Genomic DNA, 22,927 nt, shown 5'->3' on the forward strand with positions numbered 1-22,927 from the left:
GTTGAGCACATGCCATCATGAGTCCTAAAAGTCCCGTACCTTTCACTGTCAGAATGGCAGTGGTGACTACATTAAATGCCTGGTAAAGGACTTCACCAGCCTGGTCCAGTTTGACTTTGTGCAAGGTTAAGAAGCGTTTTCCACCTTCTGCTTTGATTTCACAAGTCTGAAGAACAACAGATTTAGTTAACATTTAAGTGAGATAAATTCTCTAGAGGAGAAATTTTACAGACACAGATTTCCAGAGCATTTTATTTTTTTATTCCATTTTCAATTTCCATAGCATTTTAAAGTCTAGTACTAATAAAAGTAAATAAAAATGTCTTGACATAAATTTCTCAAAAAGTGCTCAAGCTGTCTATTACTAGTGCATCACATTTCTTCCTCTTCAACGTTGGAGACATGAAGTAACTTGTTATTATTGAACCAAATCTGAATGTCAAATCTGAATACAGAAATTAGTGGTTTTATATGGTTAACAGCTTAAAATTGGGGCATTACTCACAGGTGAGGGCCTTAGAAGTTCTCCCTTTAGTTTCCATTCCCCAGGAACATCTTCCTCTGAGATTTCTGCATCAAAGCTTGCACTTTCTTTCTCATAAATGGTAACATCCTCTATTGGTTTAAGCAACTCAACTTCACGATCTGTATAGGTTAGAGATGAAACACCATAATGCTTTAAATAATCCACCAATGCTTTGCTTTCCTGTTTTCTTGCTCTCTTTTTTTTTGGTCTGTGTATGTGCGTGTGTGTGTGTATGTGTTATTGCCTTTTATACATACAAACTTATCTTTTAGAGTAAAGTTAAGACTTTTTACCTCCAAGTGTCAGCTTTGCAGGATATCTTTTCCCTTCTATTTCCACTGCGTATTCATCAATATCTTCTGGCGTAGCATTCTTAACTTTGAGGTATATATACTTTCCATCCTTCAGTATCTCTGTCTTATCATTTGGTTCCAAGGGGATTTCATCATAGCCTTTGTACCACTTAATGTTTGGAGTTTCCCTTGCTATAATACCGCTGAAAACAGCTGTCCCCTTAGGTTTCACATGCTGATCTCGTAGGGGTTTCACCAGCCAGTCTCTAATGACCTCTGTATGAAAATGGGGTTAGAAAAATAATTATCATCTGAATAAGTAATATAAATAACTTTAGAAAATTTCAGAAATAGAAGAAAATTCTCAAAACTGGACATCATTCATCTATCTACTATGGTATACTAATATTCTTCCCCCTCTTTTTTACTCCCCCCCCATAAAGAAGAGACAGCTGATATTTTGATACTGGGAAATAAAATCCTCTCTTCCATTTACTCAGTGTTATAATAAGCAGAACAAAGTCTAGAGCATAGTGCTTACCTACTACTTTCACGCAAGATGAACAGTGCAGGTTGTCAGTGTTTTCCACAGTGACTGTGTATGTCCCAGCATCGAAGTCATCTGCGTCATTGATGGTCAGGGCCCGTAACAAGCCAATGACACCAGGCACAATTTTGCCAGGTTTCTCCGTCACAATCTTCCCATCCTTCCTCCAGACCACGTCTCGCTCCTTGTTTAACTCACAGCTCAAGTACAATGGCTGTCCTTTGACCACTGTGACTTCCTCTTCAAGGGTTTTTACAAAACGCACAGGAAGTTCTATAGAACAAGAATTTCTGTGTTAAAAATCTGCAGAGATTTTTCAAAGCAGACAATATTTTCAATGAAATAAAATTTGGAATTGAGAAGTTTTGTCTAACATTACACTAAGAGTTGTTACTGAGGTTTATGGTGTTCAAGTTTAATATAGACCATATTCCAAAGACCAGAAATTACCTTCAACAACAAGTTTAGCCGTGGAGGTCTTCTCTTTATTTCCCAAACGTAGAACACAGGTGTATTCACCAGCATCAGAAAGCTGAACGTCAATGATATGCAGCTTTCTGTCTTTACCATCTGCGATGAATCTGTGCTTTGGGCTCTCACGGATATTGCTACCATCTTTCATCCAGGTTGTAATTGCAGTGGAGGGGGAGACTAAACATTCAAAGATTGCAGAAGAGCCAACTGACTCTGCTTCAGTCAAGACAATGTCTTTGATTTCTTTCACAAACTTCAGTGGCACAGCTTTTAACTGGTAGGTGAACGGGGCTTCATCAGGAGGTTTCTCTCCACCACTTCCTGGCTTTAATTTTCTCCTTTCAGCTTCTATTGGTGAAGGAGTCTTTTTGGCTACACCTAAAGCAAAATATTGTATAAAAGTTGACTTGGCATTTCCACAAGTGTCAGAAAAGTGTCAGCATATTTGTCTTCCTGCTGGATAAAACTAGTGATGGAGCAAGTAGCAGACAAGAAGAGAAAATTAAAGACTAGGCAGTTGAAAGATTGATTGAATTTATACTGCCTTCTTACATATAGGAAACTAAGATGGCATAAGGATTCCATGACTAATAAATGTTCTTTATCTTCTCAAGTCTTAAAACCACTATAAAATGTTCAGATGAATGTCTAATTGTTTTATCTGTCATGTATAAATATCAAGTACATAAAGGATGAAACTCAGCTTTTATGGTTCATCATGTTAAACAATAGTTGGTCATATATATAATATCCACTTGGGTGATATTAGAGATATATTAATTGAGTTGTCAGAATACGTAGTAGTTTTAGCAGAACTGGTTAAGAATAATAAAGACTGTTACGCAATCTGCCATCTCTCATCTTTCATATTCAAGATTGTTGGAACAATCTTGACTGTAAAATTTCTCAGAGGGAAATGTTGCAATATAGGTACAAGTAAGTGAATCTTACCTTTGATGGGACCTTTTGGCTTAGTGGCTTCCTCTTTAGGTGCTTTGGCTTCTGAAATTAAAAGAACACTCAGCATTTAAACAATTTTCAGATTTACTTCTTGCTTGGTAGTAAACAATGTAGGGAGAGTCTTGCTCTATATTATACATATTAATGCATAAGACACATTGATTTTATTTATATGACTTCATGGAAAATACTTTGATATTTCCAAAATGAAAAATTCTGAGAATGATGTGATCAAGCTAAATTATGAACATACACAGCAAGTGTTTTTATTCTTCAGTTTCTGGAAGGCTTGCTCTTATCTTATGTGGAAGAGTTACTCTTGCTTAGCTATGCGAAGTATTTTAATATGCTTATGCATGTGTTGGTTATGTGAACCAAGGAAATAAATTCTGTCAGCAGGGGGAGTCAGTGCAGGATAAAAAAAAATGGTATGGAAGTTACCAAAAGTCTTTATTTTTGTGTTTAAATTGAGCAGACAAATTCAGGGTAGATTAAGGAAAAAGAGGATCTATGTGCCATACACATATGGATTCCTCTGAAGATTTCCTTTAGTTAGACAATGGACTAAGGCAGAACAGGACAGTGCTTACATTTAGCATTTAATTCAATTATTAATAAGGGGGCTGTGGAACTGCAGAACCAGTTCTCTTGCTTCAGCCCTTGGGGTGAGTTGGAAAAGCTTTATTTCTATGTATACTTAATGAGCCCAATGTATGGTATAATCTTTTTCTGAACTAAAAAGGTACAACTGAGTAAATTAAATTATTGAAGTTTAAAATAATAATGGCCAAATTATAAATATCATAAAATATGTGAATGTAAATATTAAAATTAAACATCAGTCAAGGGGATATAGTATATTGTTTCATGTCATTAAAACCAATAAAAACCCAAATATTTCTACAAAGCTTACTATGTACCAAGCACTGTGCTAAAGGTTTTGTATATATTTGGTCTTTTCTATAATCCTATGGGGAAGATATAATTATTATCTGAATTTACACATTAGGAAATTAAAATCTAAAGAGATTAAGTAACTTGCCAAGGATCAAATAGTTAGGATATGTGCTGATTATTGAAATGATGCATTAAAATAATTGACACATAAAATCATTTTTGGTTTTGAGAAGATCACCTAAGTTATGAACTTCTAATTGCTATGTACAACTAGTAAAGACTCTCAGTTTATACTTGAGATAGTGATACCACTATTAGTATATTTAAGAAAATCATTATTGATTTAAATTCTTACAAAGATTTAAAGGTTGAACTATGCAATCTTAAAAAAAAATTGTACTACAATATACCTAACATAAAATTTACCATTTTAATCACTTTAATCTGTACAATTCAGTTTCATTAAGTACATTTGCAATGTTCAGCAACCATAAACACGACCCCTTTTCAGAACTTTTCCATTACCCAAAATGCAGGATTTTTAGAAAATGAGAGATGATTCCTTCAGGGCACATAAGAAATTTGAAGCCCCATGGGATTCCTATACATATGTCCTCATAGAGTATCTGTCCTCATTAGTTTTCACCAGGCTTGAACACATTCACTACATAATTTCAAAAACTTATGAAAGAAATGGTAGGTCACCATGTACACTCCAATCAAAAACATAACGCACCATTGGGTGAGAGCTATAAAGAATATCAGATGAAGATGATTTAATTAAGGACTCATCATAAATCCCCATAGTTGAAATGATTTTTATGTTTCAAACATAAAGAGGGCTTCAATTTTTGTAAGTACGGATAATTTTACTAAGCTCCCCAAACAAGCAAGCAAAATGAAATTACAGAATAAATACCTGCTTTCTTTCCAACCACAGGCACTGTCACCGGTGCAGCAACGGGGGCTGGTGGGGGCTCCATGGGAGGTGGTTGGATTGTTTTCACTTCTGTAGAGAGATGCCGAATGCATTCATTTATCCCCTAGTCATTTTCTAAAACCTTATATGGTGCCCTGTTTGCCTTTTTTGATCTAATATATCCTATATATATTCTCTACCTAATAGGTTATGTTAAATATTGTAAATTCAAATAATGGGATATTTGAAATCATTTCCTGCATACTGACTTTTGCTTACTTTTCATGTACAGTACAGTACACACCATTTGAGAGAAGCATAAAGAATATACTGTTGATGGGCCTCCCTGGTGGTGTAAAGAGTTAAGATGCAACCTACAAAGCTATCCACAGCCACTGCAGCATGAGTTCGAGCCCCGGTCAGGGAGCTACCCACATGGCACAGCAGACCTCTCCTGACTCGCCTGTTGCTCCCCTCAGCAGTGTATTTCAGTAGATCCACCTGTTACGCTCCCCATTCTGTTTCCGGTGAATCCTCTCACACTCTGCCCCCTCTGGCCTGTACCCCAGCTCTTGTATACATAAATAAATAAATCTTAAAAAAAGAGAACATACGGTTGATAATGAGAATAAAGTTGTTTACCTGGCTCAGGCTTCGGTTTTGGTTCAGGTCCAGGGAGAGGTATTGCTGGCTTAATTTCAGGCACTAAAATAATTCACAGTGATAGGACTTTACCACAGTATTTTTGAAGTTTTATACAAACTCAAAACAAAATGGGACAGACTTAACATATCTTGGAAGATATTCAAATTTATACACATATAGTCACCAAATAAGTATCTGATCTAATTTTATTTTATATTTAAAACAAAATAGTTGAGGCAAAAGACAAGCATTAGATAATTTCTCTTATATGAGGAATATAAAGAAGCAAAGTTAAGGAACAGACAAAACCAAACTCATACAAACCCCTGAAATTTGACTACAGAATGAAGGTTATGAGATAGGGAGGGTGCAGGTAGGAGCAAAGGAGGTTGGGGTAACCCAATGAACTGTGGTGGAGAATTATGGTGCTTTGGTGGTGGCATGATCTGATAAACATACATTTGAAGAGGTGTGAACCTATAACTTTAAAACATACTGTGTTATAAACCAACATTACCTCAATAAAAATGATTTAATTTAAAAATAAAAAACTTCTCTGCAAATCTAATGATACTTTCTAATTTGCTTAACGTGCAGTAAATTAGTGATATCAAAATTTAAAAAAATACATGGAAAAGATAGTAATTTTCTTGTTCCAATGTTGTTGCCCATAAAATCATTTTTCTTGTGTTTAAAACTTATTTATTTACAACTAAGTGATCATTAGCTAATTGCACATGAGAGTGAAACAGTAAAGAAAAGTAAGCCATAAAATCATATGTTCAAATTTTGATGCCAGTATACTGAGATTTTAAATGTTGCATATTTGCATTTTTAGAAACAACTAAAAAGTACCAGTAAGTTTATACCTTTTGTTCGTTCAGGAACTTTCCTTTCTACTTTGGTAGCTGGAGGCACTTCAACTTTTTCAACAACTTTTGGAGGTGGTTCTGGTTCTTTAAAGAGAATAAGATTAGTTTCTAGTGTTATTTTAAGATGTGACTACTTAGAAATAAATAAATAACCAGATCAGTAATTTATTTTTCAAAAATGCAATAGGTACTAAAAAAAATTTATATTCCATCAATTGTTTTCTATTTTCTCTTCTTGATTCTACCTCAATTTATTTTTTTCCCCTTATTCCATCCACTTCCCACCTAACCCCATTAATCTCCCTTCCTAAGTCACTTCCATAATAACTCCCAATCAATATACTCTGAGAACAGGTTAATGAAAAAAAAAAAAAACCCAGTTAAATCTTCCCAAATTTTGTCAGACATTTGCTGACACACCCCCAGGTAGTTATTTGTCAGTTAACTCTATTATTTCAGAATAATTTCTACTGGAAGAACTTCGTTGGCAAAGTAATGAAGAGCACAGCATGAATGGGTTTGAGAATTACTATCAAAGTATTATTATAAAAGTAAACAGAAAGCAGACAATGGAAAACACAGATTACATCACAGATGAAATACGAAGCTATGTTTATATTTAACTCCACTTATGTTTACAAGATAAACCTTTTGTTAAATGTCCATTTTGTTAAAAGATAATGCCACAAATTGTAGCTGAGATTCCTACCTTTAGGTTTAACTTTTTCTAACTTTTTAGGTTCTACTTTAGGTTCTTCTTCTTCAGGTTTCTTTCTTAGAACTTAAAAGATAAAAAGGTTTATATGTAAACCAAGACAAACTAATGAAGATGACAAATAAGCATGACAAATGCAAATAAGGTACAAAGCAAGGAAAATGAAAACGCATGCAATGGAATGTCCTGGGAAATAAGCATTTAAGAGAAAAATGCCTTTTTTGAAAAAAGACAAATTAAAGATTATTGTCATGTAAATTAGAATAGCACTGAGTCACTTATCACTCTGTAGAAAGTCTATTCAAAGAGGAGTCTGTGGCCAAAATGACTCAAACCCAAAATGAATAATTTGAATAGCAACAAATTCTATAATGATTCAGCACTATCATTTAATGAAGAACATTATAATAATTATAAAGTACACTTAAGTGTACATATCTAAAGAAATGTAGCCTGCAAATCAGTAATTTTGTTACAGAGGCATCTCCATAATTCTATGTGAGGACAGTGTTAGAAAATGATTCTTCATCTGAATATCTTGTTTCTACTTTAATATTTTATAACTTGGAAAAAAACTCACTTTTTAAAAATTGTTATTTATTAGTTGTGTTGATCTTATTTACACTCTAACACTTAATACTGAATTTAAGCTAAAGTAATTTGATGTAATTTAGAGAATGTAATCAGTCTAATATACTTTACTATACAATTTGATCATGAAAAATAATAGTTATTAGTTTAGAATATTATCAATTAGTTATACTTTATTAACAATGTAAATTTCAAAACACTGAATGCTCACAAAATTTCTATCTTATCAAAAAGATATGATAGACCTCTTAATTTTCTTAATTTTCACTGCAATTACAATGAATTTTGTTAAGTAGGAAATATATTTAAAAGAAAATCAAGGGACAGAAACATTTTGTAAGTTTTCAAGTTTTTGTTTTCTTACTTAAAACTGATATAATTGTTGAAAAATACTATACCGCTTTTGAGAACAACTTCTTCCTTTTGTTGAGGTTTAGGTTCAGGAAGTAATTTTCGAACTTTCTTTTCACCTCCAAGCACTTTTAAAAAAATATGATATCAAATTTTGAAGTGAATTCATATAAAAACTAAATTTAAACAAAATACTTTTTCAATACTAATTACATATAACACATTGAGTAATATTTTTTGTTGCACATAAATATCACTGATTTTAAAGGTAAGTAAAACACTTCAAGTTATTTCCTCTGCAAACATCCACTTAACCTTTTGATGTAATCAACTGCATTAACTGCAGGCAAATATATTCATCTTAAATATGTAGAAGATGTTCTACACTGACTTCATGAATCTTTTCATCAAATACAAGGTTTTAAATAGTATCTTTGCCCCAATCTGCACTTGTAGATTTCCAAAATCTACACTAGTATCTTCCTGAGCATTGAGTACATTAGAATGACATTGGAGGTGTTATTCAATATTCTCCCTGATGAGAGAAGACAGTCAAGGGATCTGGTTTATGACCTTGACTTTGGGAAGGGCCACGTCTCACTTTTTGAACAGAAGGGAAACATCCTTTCTTAACATTGCCTTTTTGAAATAATACTAAATTAAAGTTACAGAATATAGAATTTGAAAGTTTGTGTTGTAACTTATTTTTAATGAATATGAAAATATTCTTGTAGATAGACTAAAAGGGATCCATGGAATCTCAATTCCTTCATGCATCATGGTGAATATTGATCTTGATGATGTTATTATTCAGAACAGCCTTTTATTACCTCTATATCTTTATGGATTTGATAAAAAGGATAAACACTTGATTATTATTAAACCACTGATGTTAATTAAAAATTAATTTAAAGCATTATTTGTATCACATATATTTGTTTACATATTTGAAATCAGAATTTTAAAATTTCTATAACATTTCCCATTTAGTGTTTTAAACAAGACATTTAGAGTTCATTAATAATAGCTTTTTTTTTTAATGTGGTAAAGATAATCATGTCTAACTCTTCAAAAATTTTACATATGAAAAGCAAATATGTAAATATTTCACTTTAAATAATGATTTTTTTCTGTTAAGTAATTTAAATAAAATTTCACAGTTAAACATTATTTGCTTATCCATAATATATTGTGTTGGCCTTCAATGCTATACATTGATAAATCAGGAAGTGTATATTCAAGTGGGTGATTTCTCCAAAATTCCATAGTGAATCAAGAACAGATTCAGTTTCTGGGTTGGGATGCAGTACACACATAACAGAATATAGCTATCACTATACTTACTAGAAAAACCCACATTTCAAATAAATGTTTTCTAGACTTTTATGATTCATTACTTTTCTTTTGGGTCTAAATTTAGGTAGGGAAAATACTGTTTAAAGAGAAATGAATTTTGTAAACTGACCTGCAGTGATAATATAATTTACTTATTAAATCTGAGCTCTATATATTTGAAAGAATGTCTTGGATTTAGTGATTAAAAAAAGTGATAGGAAAGCTATGAGAATGCTCCTATAAATCATCTTAACAATATGAAGGAAGGACATGACTTATATTCAGTGCTTATTTCAGCATCTTAACTTGAGATGTGTCCTAATATGTGGAATATTAAATTCAGCTAATCAATGAAAGTTAATATTTTCAAGTTTAGGCAAATGCAAGAAGACATTTGTAGATGAGCAAAAATAAACAATATCTATAAACATAATGGATGAATTGATGGAAGACAAATGAAGCAACACTCATGAGCCAGGACCATAAAAACTACAAAAAGATAAGAAATGAATGTGACTACTATGATAATTTTATAAAAGAAAGAAAAGAACGTTCTTAAAGGCAGGAAGAGCAAGGAGTCAGATGAAGGAATACTGCAGATGAATGCAGATTGTCTAGATTCTGAAATACCTTTTGGAGGTGTAAGCTCCACTTTTTCTGGAACCTCGGGTTTTTCAGGAACTTTCTTCTTTGAAACAGCTTTAAGGAATAGGATCTTACTTTTATTATTTGGGCATTTAGACCAATCTGAAGCAAATTATTAAGCGCTGGCTCCAAGAATCAACACCAAGCTTTGCTTATAATCAAAAGCATAAATAAAGACCACGAACAGCCACCAAGGAACATTCAAAAAGCCACCAAAAAACATACCATGAAAACAGATGTAGATTTACTCTGAAGTTGAATATAAATTAAAGTCTGAGAAGGAAGATAAATTTTGGTAGAAGAAACTTCCCTTTAAGTGTAAATTTTAGATTAAGGGAAATGAATATAAGTAGGCATCCTCTTGGGCTATCAATCTACAAATGGGAAGCTTTTTAAGAAGTATCCACTTTTTTAATGTCTGACTTAAAATTTTGGAAGTCTCCCCCTTTTGGCCAGGAGGGTTTTTAGTGGGTAAGAATCCCTAGAAGCAAAGCCTTACTCTAGAAGATTCTGGTTTTGTACACATATAGGTGAGTATTGGAAATGTGCTCATCTAAGATTATATCTAGATTTCAGACTGGGAAATCGCATGACACCACAAAAAAAAAAAAACAATATTTTGCTAAAATATAAGAATAATATGTTTTTGTCAGTTTATTTCAGCTTTAAAAATGTTGATATTTAAAAAAATTAAGTAATATTGCTTAAATTCAAAGAAAAATTTAAATGCAAAAAGAATGAAAGGAAATTTAACAATGGGAAGAGATGCTGGATAGCAAATATATTCATAACCGCTCATTCTGGATATGCTGAGGACCACAACAGAAACAACTGAACTTTTAAATTTCAAAAGAAAAAAATAGTGGGGGCACGACACATACTTTCTTTTCATGGTATCTGCATATCAACAATTGGATGCCATACATATACTGCTTATAATATTATTTAAAAGTACATGAAATTCTTTAAGAACAGCCTTGGCTTTTGCATTGTTACTGCAATACTAAAAATATCCTGCAAAGATTTCTTATATATTCCATGCATAGGATTCCAAAGATTCACAAACCAATCAAGCTTTGAATCAGAAATCCCCACACAGCACACAAAAGTTAGCTGGCGAGCTAGATATCCAGGATGAAGCTAACAATGTACTTTCTAACATTTGGGGCACCAGGCATGCTCCAACAAGGTACCCCAGAACTCCCAAGGCAACAGAAAGCACAGATTTCTATGCAAAAACCACAGCAAGATGATGTCTGAAAGTACACATTTCCAAAAGTAGCACAGTTCTTGCAAGAGCCATTTCAGATGGACTCAGTAGATTTGAAGCAGGTTAATCAAACTTTGGAAGTGGCATTTTATACCTTTAAGTTGGAATAACTTCTCCTTCACATCTTCTTTAGGTGGAGCAGGAGGAGGAGCAGGGGGCTTTGGTCTGAGTTTTGGTTTCTCAATAACCTTTTCAGGTTCAGGTTCTTAAAAGAATATTTCAGGAGTGTTAGTATATGTATCTGTTAATTAGTTTGTTGCTATACAATATATTAAGTTGTAAGTTAAATATATGCAAATAATGCTTTTTTTGAAACATAATAGTAGTGTCCAACATGAAACATAAAACAATGCCCAACATAAAACATAAAAAACTACACTGTACACAGATGATGAGAAATATAACAAAGGCACGAATACAAACCACAAATGAAGTATCCATGTAAGCCACATAGATGTGAAGTATATGGTACTAAGATGGATACATAAGAATGAGATGCATATTTGAAACAAAAAATATCTTACATACAGATACAAAAACACCAACTATACACATAGAACAACAAAAAACACATGTATTTCAAGATGAAGAATATGATGATGAAGATCTAAGCCCAATTAATTGAATACCTTGTTTTGGTATTTCTTCTGGCTGTGGTTCAGGTTCAGGTTCTTCAGGCTCAATGTGTGTTTCAATTTCATGTTCTTTAAAGAATGTTGACAAAGGATATCAGATTGAAATGTGAAGTTCTTCACAAAGACTCATACAAATTTCACACAGATGTAAATATTACAGTCACAAAAACAAATATATACAAGTCATACAAATTAAATTATATAAAAAAGAGGTAAGACTTGCAGTCCTGTATACTTGAACTTTCTATTAACTACTTTATTTCATGCATATTTGTGGCCAGTGAGATGATTTTTAAAATTTGACATTGGATTATCATTTGAGGAGCCACTGCAATTATTCCAGTTTTACCTGGGTACCAGTATCTTATGGAAATTTTTATTACCATCAGGAATAATAAAATTAAAGATTATATTTCAAAAGAAGTACAATTATTCCAAAAAGAAGCAAACATACTGGAATTGTTTGTATATAATTTCAAGAAGGAATGTCATCTTATAAATATTTTCATATTTTTAACTGGAGTTTTCAAGAGATTAATATATATATATATATATATATATATACCTTCAACTGGAGGAGTTTCTTTCCTATCAATAGTTATGGATGCTTTTTCTTCATATATTATTTCCTCAGGAGGCTCTTCGACTTAAAAAATAGTATTTTATTTTAGACTCTATTCAGACAGAATACTTTTACTTTTAAGTAGCAACATATCAATTCAGTTGTACTATCTATAACATATTCTTCAGTGACCCTTCAAATATCAAGAATGTCACTGCATAAGACAACAGATTATATATAAGACCCATTTACAACCACAGCAAGATGATGAAGGTGATGTCATAGTTCCAAGACTTAAAGAGCAGCTGTATACCTTGGACAGGTGGAGCTTCTGTCTCTTCAGGGACAGGAACCGATGCTTTCTTTTCTGGGGTGATTTTCTGGGGCACTTCGGGCACTTTAAAGATATTGATTTTATTTACTATTAAGAATTTGAAGATATGCACGATTCCTCAAGGAGCAGGCAAAGAATACACTTTAAAGATATTGATTTTATTTACTATTAAGAATTAGAAGATATGCAAGATTCCTCAAAGAGCAGGTAAAGAATACACTTTAAGATATTGATTTTATTTACTATTAAGAATTAGAAGATACGCAAGATTCTTCAAAGAGCGGGTAAAGAATACAGAGCAAAGAACTTCCTCTTGTAAGAAGTCATGAGGACCAAGGCTTCAGACACATGGTGCAACTTTAGACATTCTAATTCTATAAATAAATCATCTCAGCCTTCTTCATTTGCTTCTCTTCCTCTGTGTACTCTCAAATGCAGTTGTTCACTGGTCTAACACTGATGCCTTTTGAAACTTGCCCTACATTCTTTGAGGACTAACATCTGTGCTCTCAATCTATGTGGATAATGTCCAGAGCTACATCTCTAGTCCTGATCTCTTTTGAAGTTCCACTGTATGCATTTCTAACTCTACACTTGGAAAGTGAATATATTCACTATCTTCTTTCAATATCAGTTCAAGAGCCCAATAAACCATTCTCTTTGGCTATATAACCTCAACTCATAATCACCTTGGGCTCCTAATTGCTTTGTTAATAGTCAGACACCAACTTTCCCCTCTAAAATTCAATCTCCTTTTCCACTTTGACTCCACTGATACTGTCCAGTGCTTAATGACCTCGAGTAACTCCACGACTCTTGCCTATCAGCACTCTCTCCCAAAAGCTTGAATCTGTTGCCAGTTATCTTTCTGAAGCCCAACTCCTATTAATTTATACACCTGCTTCAGAATGTGGAGCATCCCATTGCTTACAGAATAGAGTACATGCCTTCTATGAACTCCAAACTAGGACCCTCATCTTTATACCCACTCTTAACTTTCAAGATAATCCATAGCCAAACCATATTCAAATTATGCAAGTGTGGCTGTCACTGAACATCCTAAAATCTCCTACCCTTGTGACTTTTGATATAATGTTCCCTTGCAAGGGATACCATTTCTTCAATTGCTGCATATCAAAATATCCATAAAAAATTAAAATTCCATTTCTTTCAAACAGCCTTCCTGATGCCTCTGCCTGAAACTGATCTTCCTTTACCCTGTTTCTGTATTCCTGTACACTCATTTGCAGGTGTGGTCACTTCCTGTCTGTATAAGGGTTGTGCTGTCCTTATCTTTTTTCCTCATTTCTTCCTTTAGATTCCTAAAATCACTTTCCAACAGATTTAAATTGCTTGCAGACAGGATCTGATCTTTCTAACATAGTGTCCTTTTAATGGCAAACATGCCAAAAAATGCTGCCTTGAGTTACTCTAAGTATTGAGTGAGATATGTGTATTCTACCATATATAACTATGCCATGGCACAACTAAATCTCATTTTTTCCCCTTCAGCTTGCCTCATTTTTTCTCTTGGCTATGTTTCCTCTTACCTCCTTTTTGTTAAAAATGTGTTTTTGAATAAACTTATACTCAGTATTATTTGCTTTAAGAACTATTATTAAAATGCTCAGATTGCATTCAGAAAAGTATATACTTTTTCTTCATAGTAGATACCTTTTTCTGGCTGGACTTCTGGCTTTTTGGTAACAGGCACAGGTTCTTTCTTTACTGGAACAAGTTTCTTGGGCACTTCAGGCACTTTGAAGATATTATTTTTATTTTAAAAAGAGTATTTATAAACTTTAAGAATAAATAGTCTGTAATTAATGGGGCAGTATAAATGTTAATGAAAAAAAAGGACATTTTGGTCCCTAGTTATGCAACAACGAGGACAGCATATTGGATTCCACCTTAGGAGAGTGAGTACTTAAAAACATCATGTCAGTGATGACATAAGCTCATTTACCTGGTGGTGGTTCTGGCTTCTTAACAGTTGGGACTTTCTTCGGTGGGACAACTTTCTTTGTCACTTCAGGTACTTTAAAGATATTAGTACATTTAATAATATAAAATTACAAGATCTGCACATTAATTTGACTAGGATATTGAACATTATAACACATAGATGACAAACATATAATACAGCATGATTCAGAGTAAGAAATTAGGGTAAAAATTTGGACAACTCGTAAAATGAAGCAAATATTGATTTTTTGTGTAAGTACCTTTAGGAGGTGGAGCTTCTGGTTTTTTGATGACAGGAACTTTCTTCTCTGGAATAATTTTCTTGGGCTCTTCAGGCACTTGAAAGAAAGGAATTTCTTTTAGAGTCAGATGATTATAATGAAAAGTTTAATGCTAATGAATAAAAAAGATAGCAGATATTTCTTTGATGTGGGACCAAAGGTTTGTGTGTGTAAATTAATTTTGTTCTTGCCAATGAGATCCAATTTCAAGTAAGGAGAAAAAAAGTTTAACATTTTATTTTAAAGAAGATATATAATAGACATAAAAATTGAGTGGTGTGTTTTCCTGTCCAATGGATGCTGCTTTGTACCTGCTGGTGGTGGAACTTCTGGCTCCTTTTCTTCCACAACAGGAACTGGCTCTTCTTCAGGAGCAATTTCCTCAGGTTCTTCATGTACTTAAAGATACAGTTAATCTTATTTTAATGTGCGGGGCAATATTTTAAAATGTACAAAACACAAACACTATCAATAGCAAGGGCGATTGATCTCTTCCTTTGATTCAAGAAACAGCTCTTATTTTTCTTAAGATGAAATGCCTTATTTGAACTCTCTTCTGTTGGTTTGAAAGCTTGGAAAACCCCTCTGATACTTAATGTCATTTATAATCATTAGATCTCCAATCCTACTTTCTGTGTTCATTAGAGAAACTTGGTTTAATTCAGCTTACAATGTCCTATATAAATGCTGCTGACTGATAACCCCAAAGCGGCGTGAGACTGGAGTTAAGAATGGTGAAGTAAGGTAAATAATTAAAGGATAGAAAATGGCCAAGATATACTGAACTAGAAAAGAAGAAGGCTTAAATTAGAAATAGTCACACATAGCAAACTTATTAGTGATTTCATGTGTACCTTCTGGAGGAGGAGACTCCACTTTCTTGGGGACAGGAACAGCTGGTTTCTCTTCTACGACAGGTTTCTTTGGCATCTCTGGCACTTTAAAGATATTAGCTCATTTTACTTCCGGGTAGTTGGGCAATATATAAAATTTATATCATACCTAGTCTGCATCTTGTTCAAATTACCCAGGGACAGATCCAAGAACAAAATTCACAAAAAGATCAGTGATCTGTCCTTGAAGCTACATAGCAGGGAGGACAAAGTAGACTATTAAACATAATAAAATCATGTTAGTACTCTTTCAACATCTGTCCTTCCTGATAAATCATGGTTTTCTTTAAATTAATGATGCAATTTAAGAACATTTAAGCCCTAAACACCCAGAATAGCATGTTTGCAGAGGTAAATATCACAAGAATGACAAAAAGATTTCCTAGAATAGATGACTTTTTACAATTTTCTGCAGAATCTTGTTAGTGACATGTACCTTTAGTTGGCGGGGCTTCTGGCTCTTTGGGAACAGCTGGTTTCTTTTCTGGAACAACTTCTTTTGGAACTTCAGGCACTTTAAAGATATTAGTATTTTAGCATTATGAAGAATTGCTAGTTCACTTTCTACATATATGTATATAAAATAAAACACTTTTTAAGAGTAGGAGGTTGAATCCACCTCATCAAATGGTGGGCACTAACATATACCTTTAGCAGGTGGTGCTTCTGGTTTTTTGGGAACCACTGAAGGCAATTTCTTTTCAGGAACGACCTCTTTGGGCACTTCAGGCACTTGAAAAAGATGTTAGTAATTTTTACTTCAGAGTTTCAATGACACGATAATGATTCTGTAGAGCAGTAGAACACAATATTTTAAAGACAGACACTTGGGGAAGTTAGTGGCGGTGAAAATACCTTTCACTGGAGGTGGTTCAGGTTTTTTGGCAATGACAGCAGGTGGTTTCTTTTCTGGAGCAGGTTTCTTAGGTGGCTCGGTCACTAAAGATATTAGAATTTATGTTTTCAAATGAGTGAAGATGAGTGAGAATCAAGACAAGAACTCCTAACATCCAGATTTTTTAGATAAGAAGGGTCAAAGACTGGCTTCGGCACCGTGGTCCCAGCCCAGCTACCTTTTGGAGGAGGAGGAGGCTCCGGCTCTTCCACAACTTCAGCTGGAGGCTCTTCTGGGGCAATTTCCTCCGGCTCTTCATACACTTTAAAGACACAATTTCATTTTAATGCTAGAATTGATTAAAGAATATGAAATAGTCTGCAAATATTTTTAAGCATTAAGAAGAGAGTTTTTATTTAAGATGTATTAGTTTGGAGAATTTTATTATTACCTTCAGGGGGAGGACTTTCCGGTTGGGGGGGGATTTCTTCTGGCACCTTCTTTTCTGGGACAGCTGCCTTTGGCACCTCAGGGACTTTAAAGATATTAGTATTGCAAGATTAGACAGGGTGAAGACAAGTGGAGAGTATCAGACACAGTGGCATGGAGGCGTCTACCTTTGGCTGGTGGGACTTCAGGCTTTTTAGGAGGCGCCACTTTCTTTTCAGGGGCCACTTCCTTGGGAGCCTCGGGCACTAAAAAGATATTAGTGAAGTCACATTCAGGAGCTATGAAGACTATGGATACAAAATCTTTTTAAGAGCAGGAGAGTTATGACTTCTTAAGCTTAAGGTCAGGGACAAACCTTTAGCAGGTAGAACTTCAGGCTTTGGAGGAGGAGCCACAGACACTTTCTTTTCTGGGGTAACCTCTTTGGGAGCTTCAGGCACTTAAAAGATATTAGTAAAATTAAATTCAGGAGCTATAAAGACCATGGACAAAAAAATCTTTACAAGAGCAGGAGAGTTATGACTTCTTAAGCCTCAGGTAAGGAACACACCTTTAGCAAGTGGAACTTCAGGCTTTTTAGGAGGAGCCACAGACACTTTCTTTTCTGGAGTAACCTCTTTGGGAACTTCAGGCACTTAAAAGATATTAGTAAAATTAACAGGAGCTATGAAGACCACGGATAAAAAATCTTTACAAGAGCAGGAGAGTTATGACTTCTTAAGCCTAAGGTAAGGGACAAACCTTTAGGAGGTGGAACTTCAGGCTTTTTAGGAGGAGCCACAGACACTTTCTTTTCTGGGGTAACCTCTTTGGGAGCTTCAGGCACTTAAAAGATATTAGTAAAATTAACAGGAGCTATGAAGACCATGGATAAAAAATCTTTACAAGACTTAAGCCTAAGGTCAGGGACAAACCTTTAGCAGGTGGGACTTCAGGCTTTTTAGGAGGAGCCATAGACACTTCCTTTTCTGGGGTAACCTCTTTGGGAGCTTCAGGAACTTAAAAGATATTAGTAAAATTACATTTAGGAGTTATGAGGTACCAGGACAAAATCTTTTCAAGAGTATGTGAGTTCTATCTTCTTAAGTCTAAGATGGGTGACAAGTACCTGATACAGGTGGGACTTCAGGCTTTGTAGGAGGTGCCACTGGTGCTTTCTTTTCATAGACAATTTCTTGAGGAACTTCAGGCACTTAAAAGATATTAGTTGTGTTTTTACACTTAAGTTAGTGAGATCAATGGACTTAAAATATTTTTAAGAGTAAAAGAGGTATTTCTTCTGTAGACTAAGACAGCTATGAAAAATACCTGAAACTGGAGGGGCTTCTGGTTTTTTGGGCGGTGCCTTGTGAATTTTCTTTTCTGGGACAGCTTCCTGGGGAACTTCAGGCACTTGAAAGATATTAGTGGTTTTACACTTTTAGAAAAGCAATGGCATAAACTATTTTCAATGGTTAAAAAAAAAAGAGTTCTCTGCCAAATGAAGTCAAGGTAAGCATGTACCTGTGACAGGTGTGGTTTCTGTTTTTTTGGGTGGTGCCTTGGAAATTATCTTTTCTGGGACAACTTCTTGAGCAGCTTCAGACAATTAAAAGATATTAGTAGTTTTAGAATTTAAGAATATGGGAAGGCATAAATTACAATGATTTGGAAGCAGACAAAACTATATTTTCTTCTTACTGTAGCAGTGGGAATAAATACCTTTAGCAGGTGGAACTTCTGGCTTTTTAGGCACAACCACAGGCACTTTCTTTTCAGGTACAACTTCTTTAGGAGATTCAGGAACTTTGAAGATATTAGTATCTTTTTGTTAGAAATTACAAAGGGGGAATATCAACAGCACATGTACCCAAACAAATACAATTTGTGAGACTGGCAGACACCCCATGCACACTTTCCCAGCCCCCTGAAACAGATGAGTGACAACATGGGAGGATAAATACCTTTCACAGGTGGAGCTTCTGGCTCTTTAGGAGGAGACACAGGTACTTTCTTTTCAGGAATGGCTTCCTTGGGCGGCATCTCAGGCACTTCAAAAATATTGGTAATTTGTATTTAGAAAGGTGAAAGTAATTGATGAATACTATAATGTATCATGCACCAAGATATTTTGGATTACCACTGATTTCCTTTAGCATCATATCACCTTTATGTGGTGGAATTTATATATATAATTTTCTACATAAATAAGCCATTAATTTTCACCATGGTACATTCACTTTTTTTTTTTTTTACATGGTACATTCACTTTTGACATTACCTTCAGGGGGAGGACTTTCCGGTTGGGGGGGGATTTCTTCTGGCACCTTCTTTTCTGGGACAGCTGCCTTTGGCACCTCAGGGACTTTAAAGATATTAGTATTGCAAGATTAGACAGGGTGAAGACAAGTGGAGAGTATCAGACACAGAGGCATGGAGGTGACTACCTTTGGCTGGTGGGACTTCAGGCTTTTTAGGAGGCGCCACTTTCTTTTCAGGGGCCACTTCCTTGGGAGCCTCGGGCACTTAAAAGATATTAGTAAAATTACATTTAGGAGCTATGAAGACCATGGACACAAAATCTTTTCAAGAGCAGGAGAGTTATGACTTCTTAAGCCTAAGGTCAGGGACAAACCTTTAGCAGGTGGAACTTCAGGCTTTGGAGGAGGAGCCACAGACACTTTCTTTTCTGGGGTAACCTCTTTGGGAGACTCGGGCACTTAAAAGATATTAGTAAAATTACATTTAGGAGCTATGAAGACCATGGACACAAAATCTTTTCAAGAGTATGTGAATTGTAGCTTCTTAAGTCTAAGATGGGTGACAAGTACCTGCTACAGGTGGGACTTCAGGCTTTGTAGGAGGTGCCACAGGCCCCCTTTTTTCTGGACTAACCTCTTTGGGAGCTTCAGGCACTAAAGATATTAGTAAATTTACATTTGAATCACAAGGAACAACTTAGACATGAAGACATTTACATTCAAAAGAGGTTTCACAACAAGAAAAGGTGGTCTTGTCTATTACCCTCCCTACCCCACCTTGAGGGGGTGGTTAGGAAAGTACCTTTGACAGGTACAACTTCAGGCTTTTTGGGAGGATGCACTTTCTTTTCCAGGACAACTTCTTTGGGAATCTCAGGCACTTAAAAGATATTAATATTTTTGCATTTAGAAGTGACAAAATCAATATGAACAGGAAACAGATTCATACAGGAAAAACATTTTCCTAAATCTCCAAACATCTAGCAACATATACCTTCATCAGGAGGGGCTTCAGGCTTCTGGCGAGGAGCCAGGTTTGTTTTCTTTTCAGGGACAATTTCTTGGGGAACTTCAGGCACTTTAAAAAATGAGTATTTTGACACTTAGTGTATGATGATCAGTAGGAACAGCAAACTATTTTCAAGACCACAAGAGCTATTTCCTCTTGAGTTTGACAACATGACAACTTGTACCTTTAGCTGGCTGAAGTTCTCTTTTTTTGGAAGAAACTGTCTTTGCAGGAACAACTTCTTGAGGAGCTCCAGGCACTTTAAAGATATTAGTATTTCACATTTAATAGTTAATGATTAATAAAATAGTAACTACAATAATTTAGTAAATGCATTTTCTGTAAGTCTCTTCTCTGCCTGTCTTTTCTCCTTTTTTCTTCCCCACCAAATATCTAGGTCTCTACTAGATTTCCTGGGACACTATAGCCATCCCTACTACATATTTATTGAACAAATACTTTTAATGGGAAGGTTTTCTGTTTTAACAGCAACAGTAACAGATATTTTCTTGTGGAGCTTCAAGTGCTTAAGATATTAGTATGTTTATTTTAAGAGTTATGAATAATGTTAGAAAAAGAATTTTAAGAGAAGAGGATAATTTCTTCTTTGGAATCTATTCAGTTGACATGTACCTTTCATAGACAGAGGTTCTGGATCTGTAGAAACATCCTCAGGTACTTTCATTTCAGGGGTAACTTCTTTCATAATTTCTGGTGCTTTGAAGATATTAGTATTATAGGTAGAGATTAAGGAATCAGTGTGGATGTTAATCACATTAATTGAATTATGGTTATTTTAATGACTGTAAGGGTGCTTTATAGTGCTTCAAGAATTATATGAGGTATAAAGTCTTGAGGAAAGGAATTGAATCTTACTTGTCTTTGTTAATTATTCCCCCGCTGCCCAGCATCATGCACATAATGGGTGCTTATTAAATAAATGAAGGAAGGATAGAATGAATGATACCTTTAGTGGAGGGTATTTCAATTTCAGGGGGAGCAGTCATGGATGTCTCCTTTACAGGAGCAACTTCTGGAGATGATTCAGGCACTTTAAAGATATTAATGCATTGTACTTTAGAGGGATGATGAACAATGAGGATTTTAGTCAAAACTCCACCTATAGGAATGGGAGACCTCCTCCCTCCCAGAATGTGATTCTTTGGTAATGGTATGAATACCTCATTTTTAGGAGCTGTTTTCTAGGTAACCTCAGGGACTATCAATATTAGCAATTTTATTTCTTGGAATGGTACAGCTATAGGATATTAGGTCATGGAAAGTGAGCCTTAAATGAAAAAAAGAAATAAATTTCCTATAACTAACTGTGCACCTTTAGCTATTAGTTTGAGAGAACAAAACATCTCCTTTCTTATCTGGATAGACTTCATTTTGTACCCTTACCTTAGGCACTTTATTTCATTAAAACTTTTTTTGGTCAGTATTTCTCATGTCTATGTAACTTTGGGGTTACGTTTTATTCCTCCAATATGCACATGCACCTTAGGCATTTTAGAAGTAGATTTTTTTTCAAGTATAGAAAAGAGTAGAACAACCCAAATATTCTAGACTGAGAAAACAATGTCAAAGTGTTCAGATATTTTAAAATTATAGACTATCATACAGAATGTCATTTAGAAAAAGCTGTCATTCTGGATGCTTAAAAGGACTCATTTATTTTGACTTGTCTAAAAATATTAAAAATGGAAAAATGTAGGCCCCTTAAAATAAAAGTGAATGAAAGGAGCAAATAATTATTCAGGGAAGAGTTCCAAATTTATCAGGCTTTGATTTTAACTAGTTTGGTTTTAGAAGGCTCTGAGGTGGAGATTCTATTATAAATAGAACATATCCACACTGAATTTAATATTTTCCTTTTTCAATTGAGTTATAATTGACTTATAACATTATATTAGCTTCAGGTATACAAATAATAATTTTATATTTATATTTACTATGAAATGATAACACAACAAATCTAGTTAACTTATTTCTTACAGTTCTCTGAAAGTATTTCTACATATTTGTATTATGATAAAGTTAGCTATTTCAAATTCATATACTTGCTTTTAGTAGTAAGTTTATTTTTTATTTTTCACTTTTTATTTTTTTGTGGGACCCTCGCCGGTGGCCGGGGATCGAACTGGTGCTGCAGAGGCTACGGGCAGCCTCGCAACCCAGTGCTCAACCGCTGCGCCACCAGGGGAGGCCCTAGTAGTAAGTTTATTTTAATAGAAAAGTAATTCCAAAAGTATTTTAATAGAAAAGTAATTCCAAAGGTGAATATTTCAACCCCATGGACAGTTGAATTACTGATTTATTGTCTACAGCCAAGTACCTCTGTCACTACGTGGCACTGATTTCTACTTAAAAATGGTTTCTACTTTAAAGGGGATGGTTTGAGCCAATTCAAATAATCTGGCTTCAGGGCTATAAATGTTAAAAGTGGTACTTTGTACATTTTTTTTCTAGCTAGTTTGATTTTTATTTTTTAAGAAAACAGTAATAGCTCTTTGCTATTGAAAAATCTATCTGGGTCACATCTGCAGAGAGTATATATGCATATTTCCCATGGAAGCCTCACAGATGGTCTTTGTAGCTTCTTCCATGTTTAAGTTAAGGATTTCTCCCCATGCTTTCTCTTTAATGACTTGATTGGGATTAGTATACACTGGATTGAGCT

At 34.5% G+C, this 22,927-nt stretch overlaps 1 protein-coding gene across 1 annotated transcript in view; it reads right to left on the reverse strand.

Moving 5' to 3' along the window:
- The window catches only part of TTN (titin), a 282,533-nt gene that overhangs the window by 107,301 nt on the left and 152,305 nt on the right, over positions 1-22,927 (reverse strand). The window contains exons 153-179 of the mRNA XM_054699459.1: positions 20,230-20,313; positions 19,610-19,693; positions 19,422-19,499; positions 19,256-19,339; positions 18,939-19,025; positions 18,697-18,780; positions 17,737-17,820; positions 16,997-17,080; positions 16,784-16,867; positions 16,566-16,649; positions 16,359-16,442; positions 16,147-16,224; positions 15,672-15,755; positions 15,129-15,215; positions 14,797-14,874; positions 11,135-11,245; positions 7,838-7,918; positions 6,843-6,914; positions 6,131-6,217; positions 5,259-5,321; positions 4,617-4,706; positions 2,792-2,842; positions 1,817-2,218; positions 1,361-1,639; positions 820-1,095; positions 506-645; positions 40-166 (exon numbers count right to left, since the gene is read on the reverse strand). Of these exons, the coding sequence (XP_054555434.1) occupies positions 40-166; positions 506-645; positions 820-1,095; positions 1,361-1,639; positions 1,817-2,218; positions 2,792-2,842; positions 4,617-4,706; positions 5,259-5,321; positions 6,131-6,217; positions 6,843-6,914; positions 7,838-7,918; positions 11,135-11,245; positions 14,797-14,874; positions 15,129-15,215; positions 15,672-15,755; positions 16,147-16,224; positions 16,359-16,442; positions 16,566-16,649; positions 16,784-16,867; positions 16,997-17,080; positions 17,737-17,820; positions 18,697-18,780; positions 18,939-19,025; positions 19,256-19,339; positions 19,422-19,499; positions 19,610-19,693; positions 20,230-20,313 (3,027 nt within the window). The remainder of the gene's footprint in view (positions 1-39; positions 167-505; positions 646-819; positions 1,096-1,360; positions 1,640-1,816; positions 2,219-2,791; positions 2,843-4,616; positions 4,707-5,258; positions 5,322-6,130; positions 6,218-6,842; positions 6,915-7,837; positions 7,919-11,134; positions 11,246-14,796; positions 14,875-15,128; positions 15,216-15,671; positions 15,756-16,146; positions 16,225-16,358; positions 16,443-16,565; positions 16,650-16,783; positions 16,868-16,996; positions 17,081-17,736; positions 17,821-18,696; positions 18,781-18,938; positions 19,026-19,255; positions 19,340-19,421; positions 19,500-19,609; positions 19,694-20,229; positions 20,314-22,927) is intronic.

Source organism: Talpa occidentalis, unplaced genomic scaffold (assembly GCF_014898055.3).
Source record: "Talpa occidentalis isolate TD23 unplaced genomic scaffold, MPIMG_talOcc4v2.1 talOcc4.3, whole genome shotgun sequence".
Taxonomy (NCBI): Eukaryota; Metazoa; Chordata; class Mammalia; order Eulipotyphla; family Talpidae; genus Talpa; species Talpa occidentalis.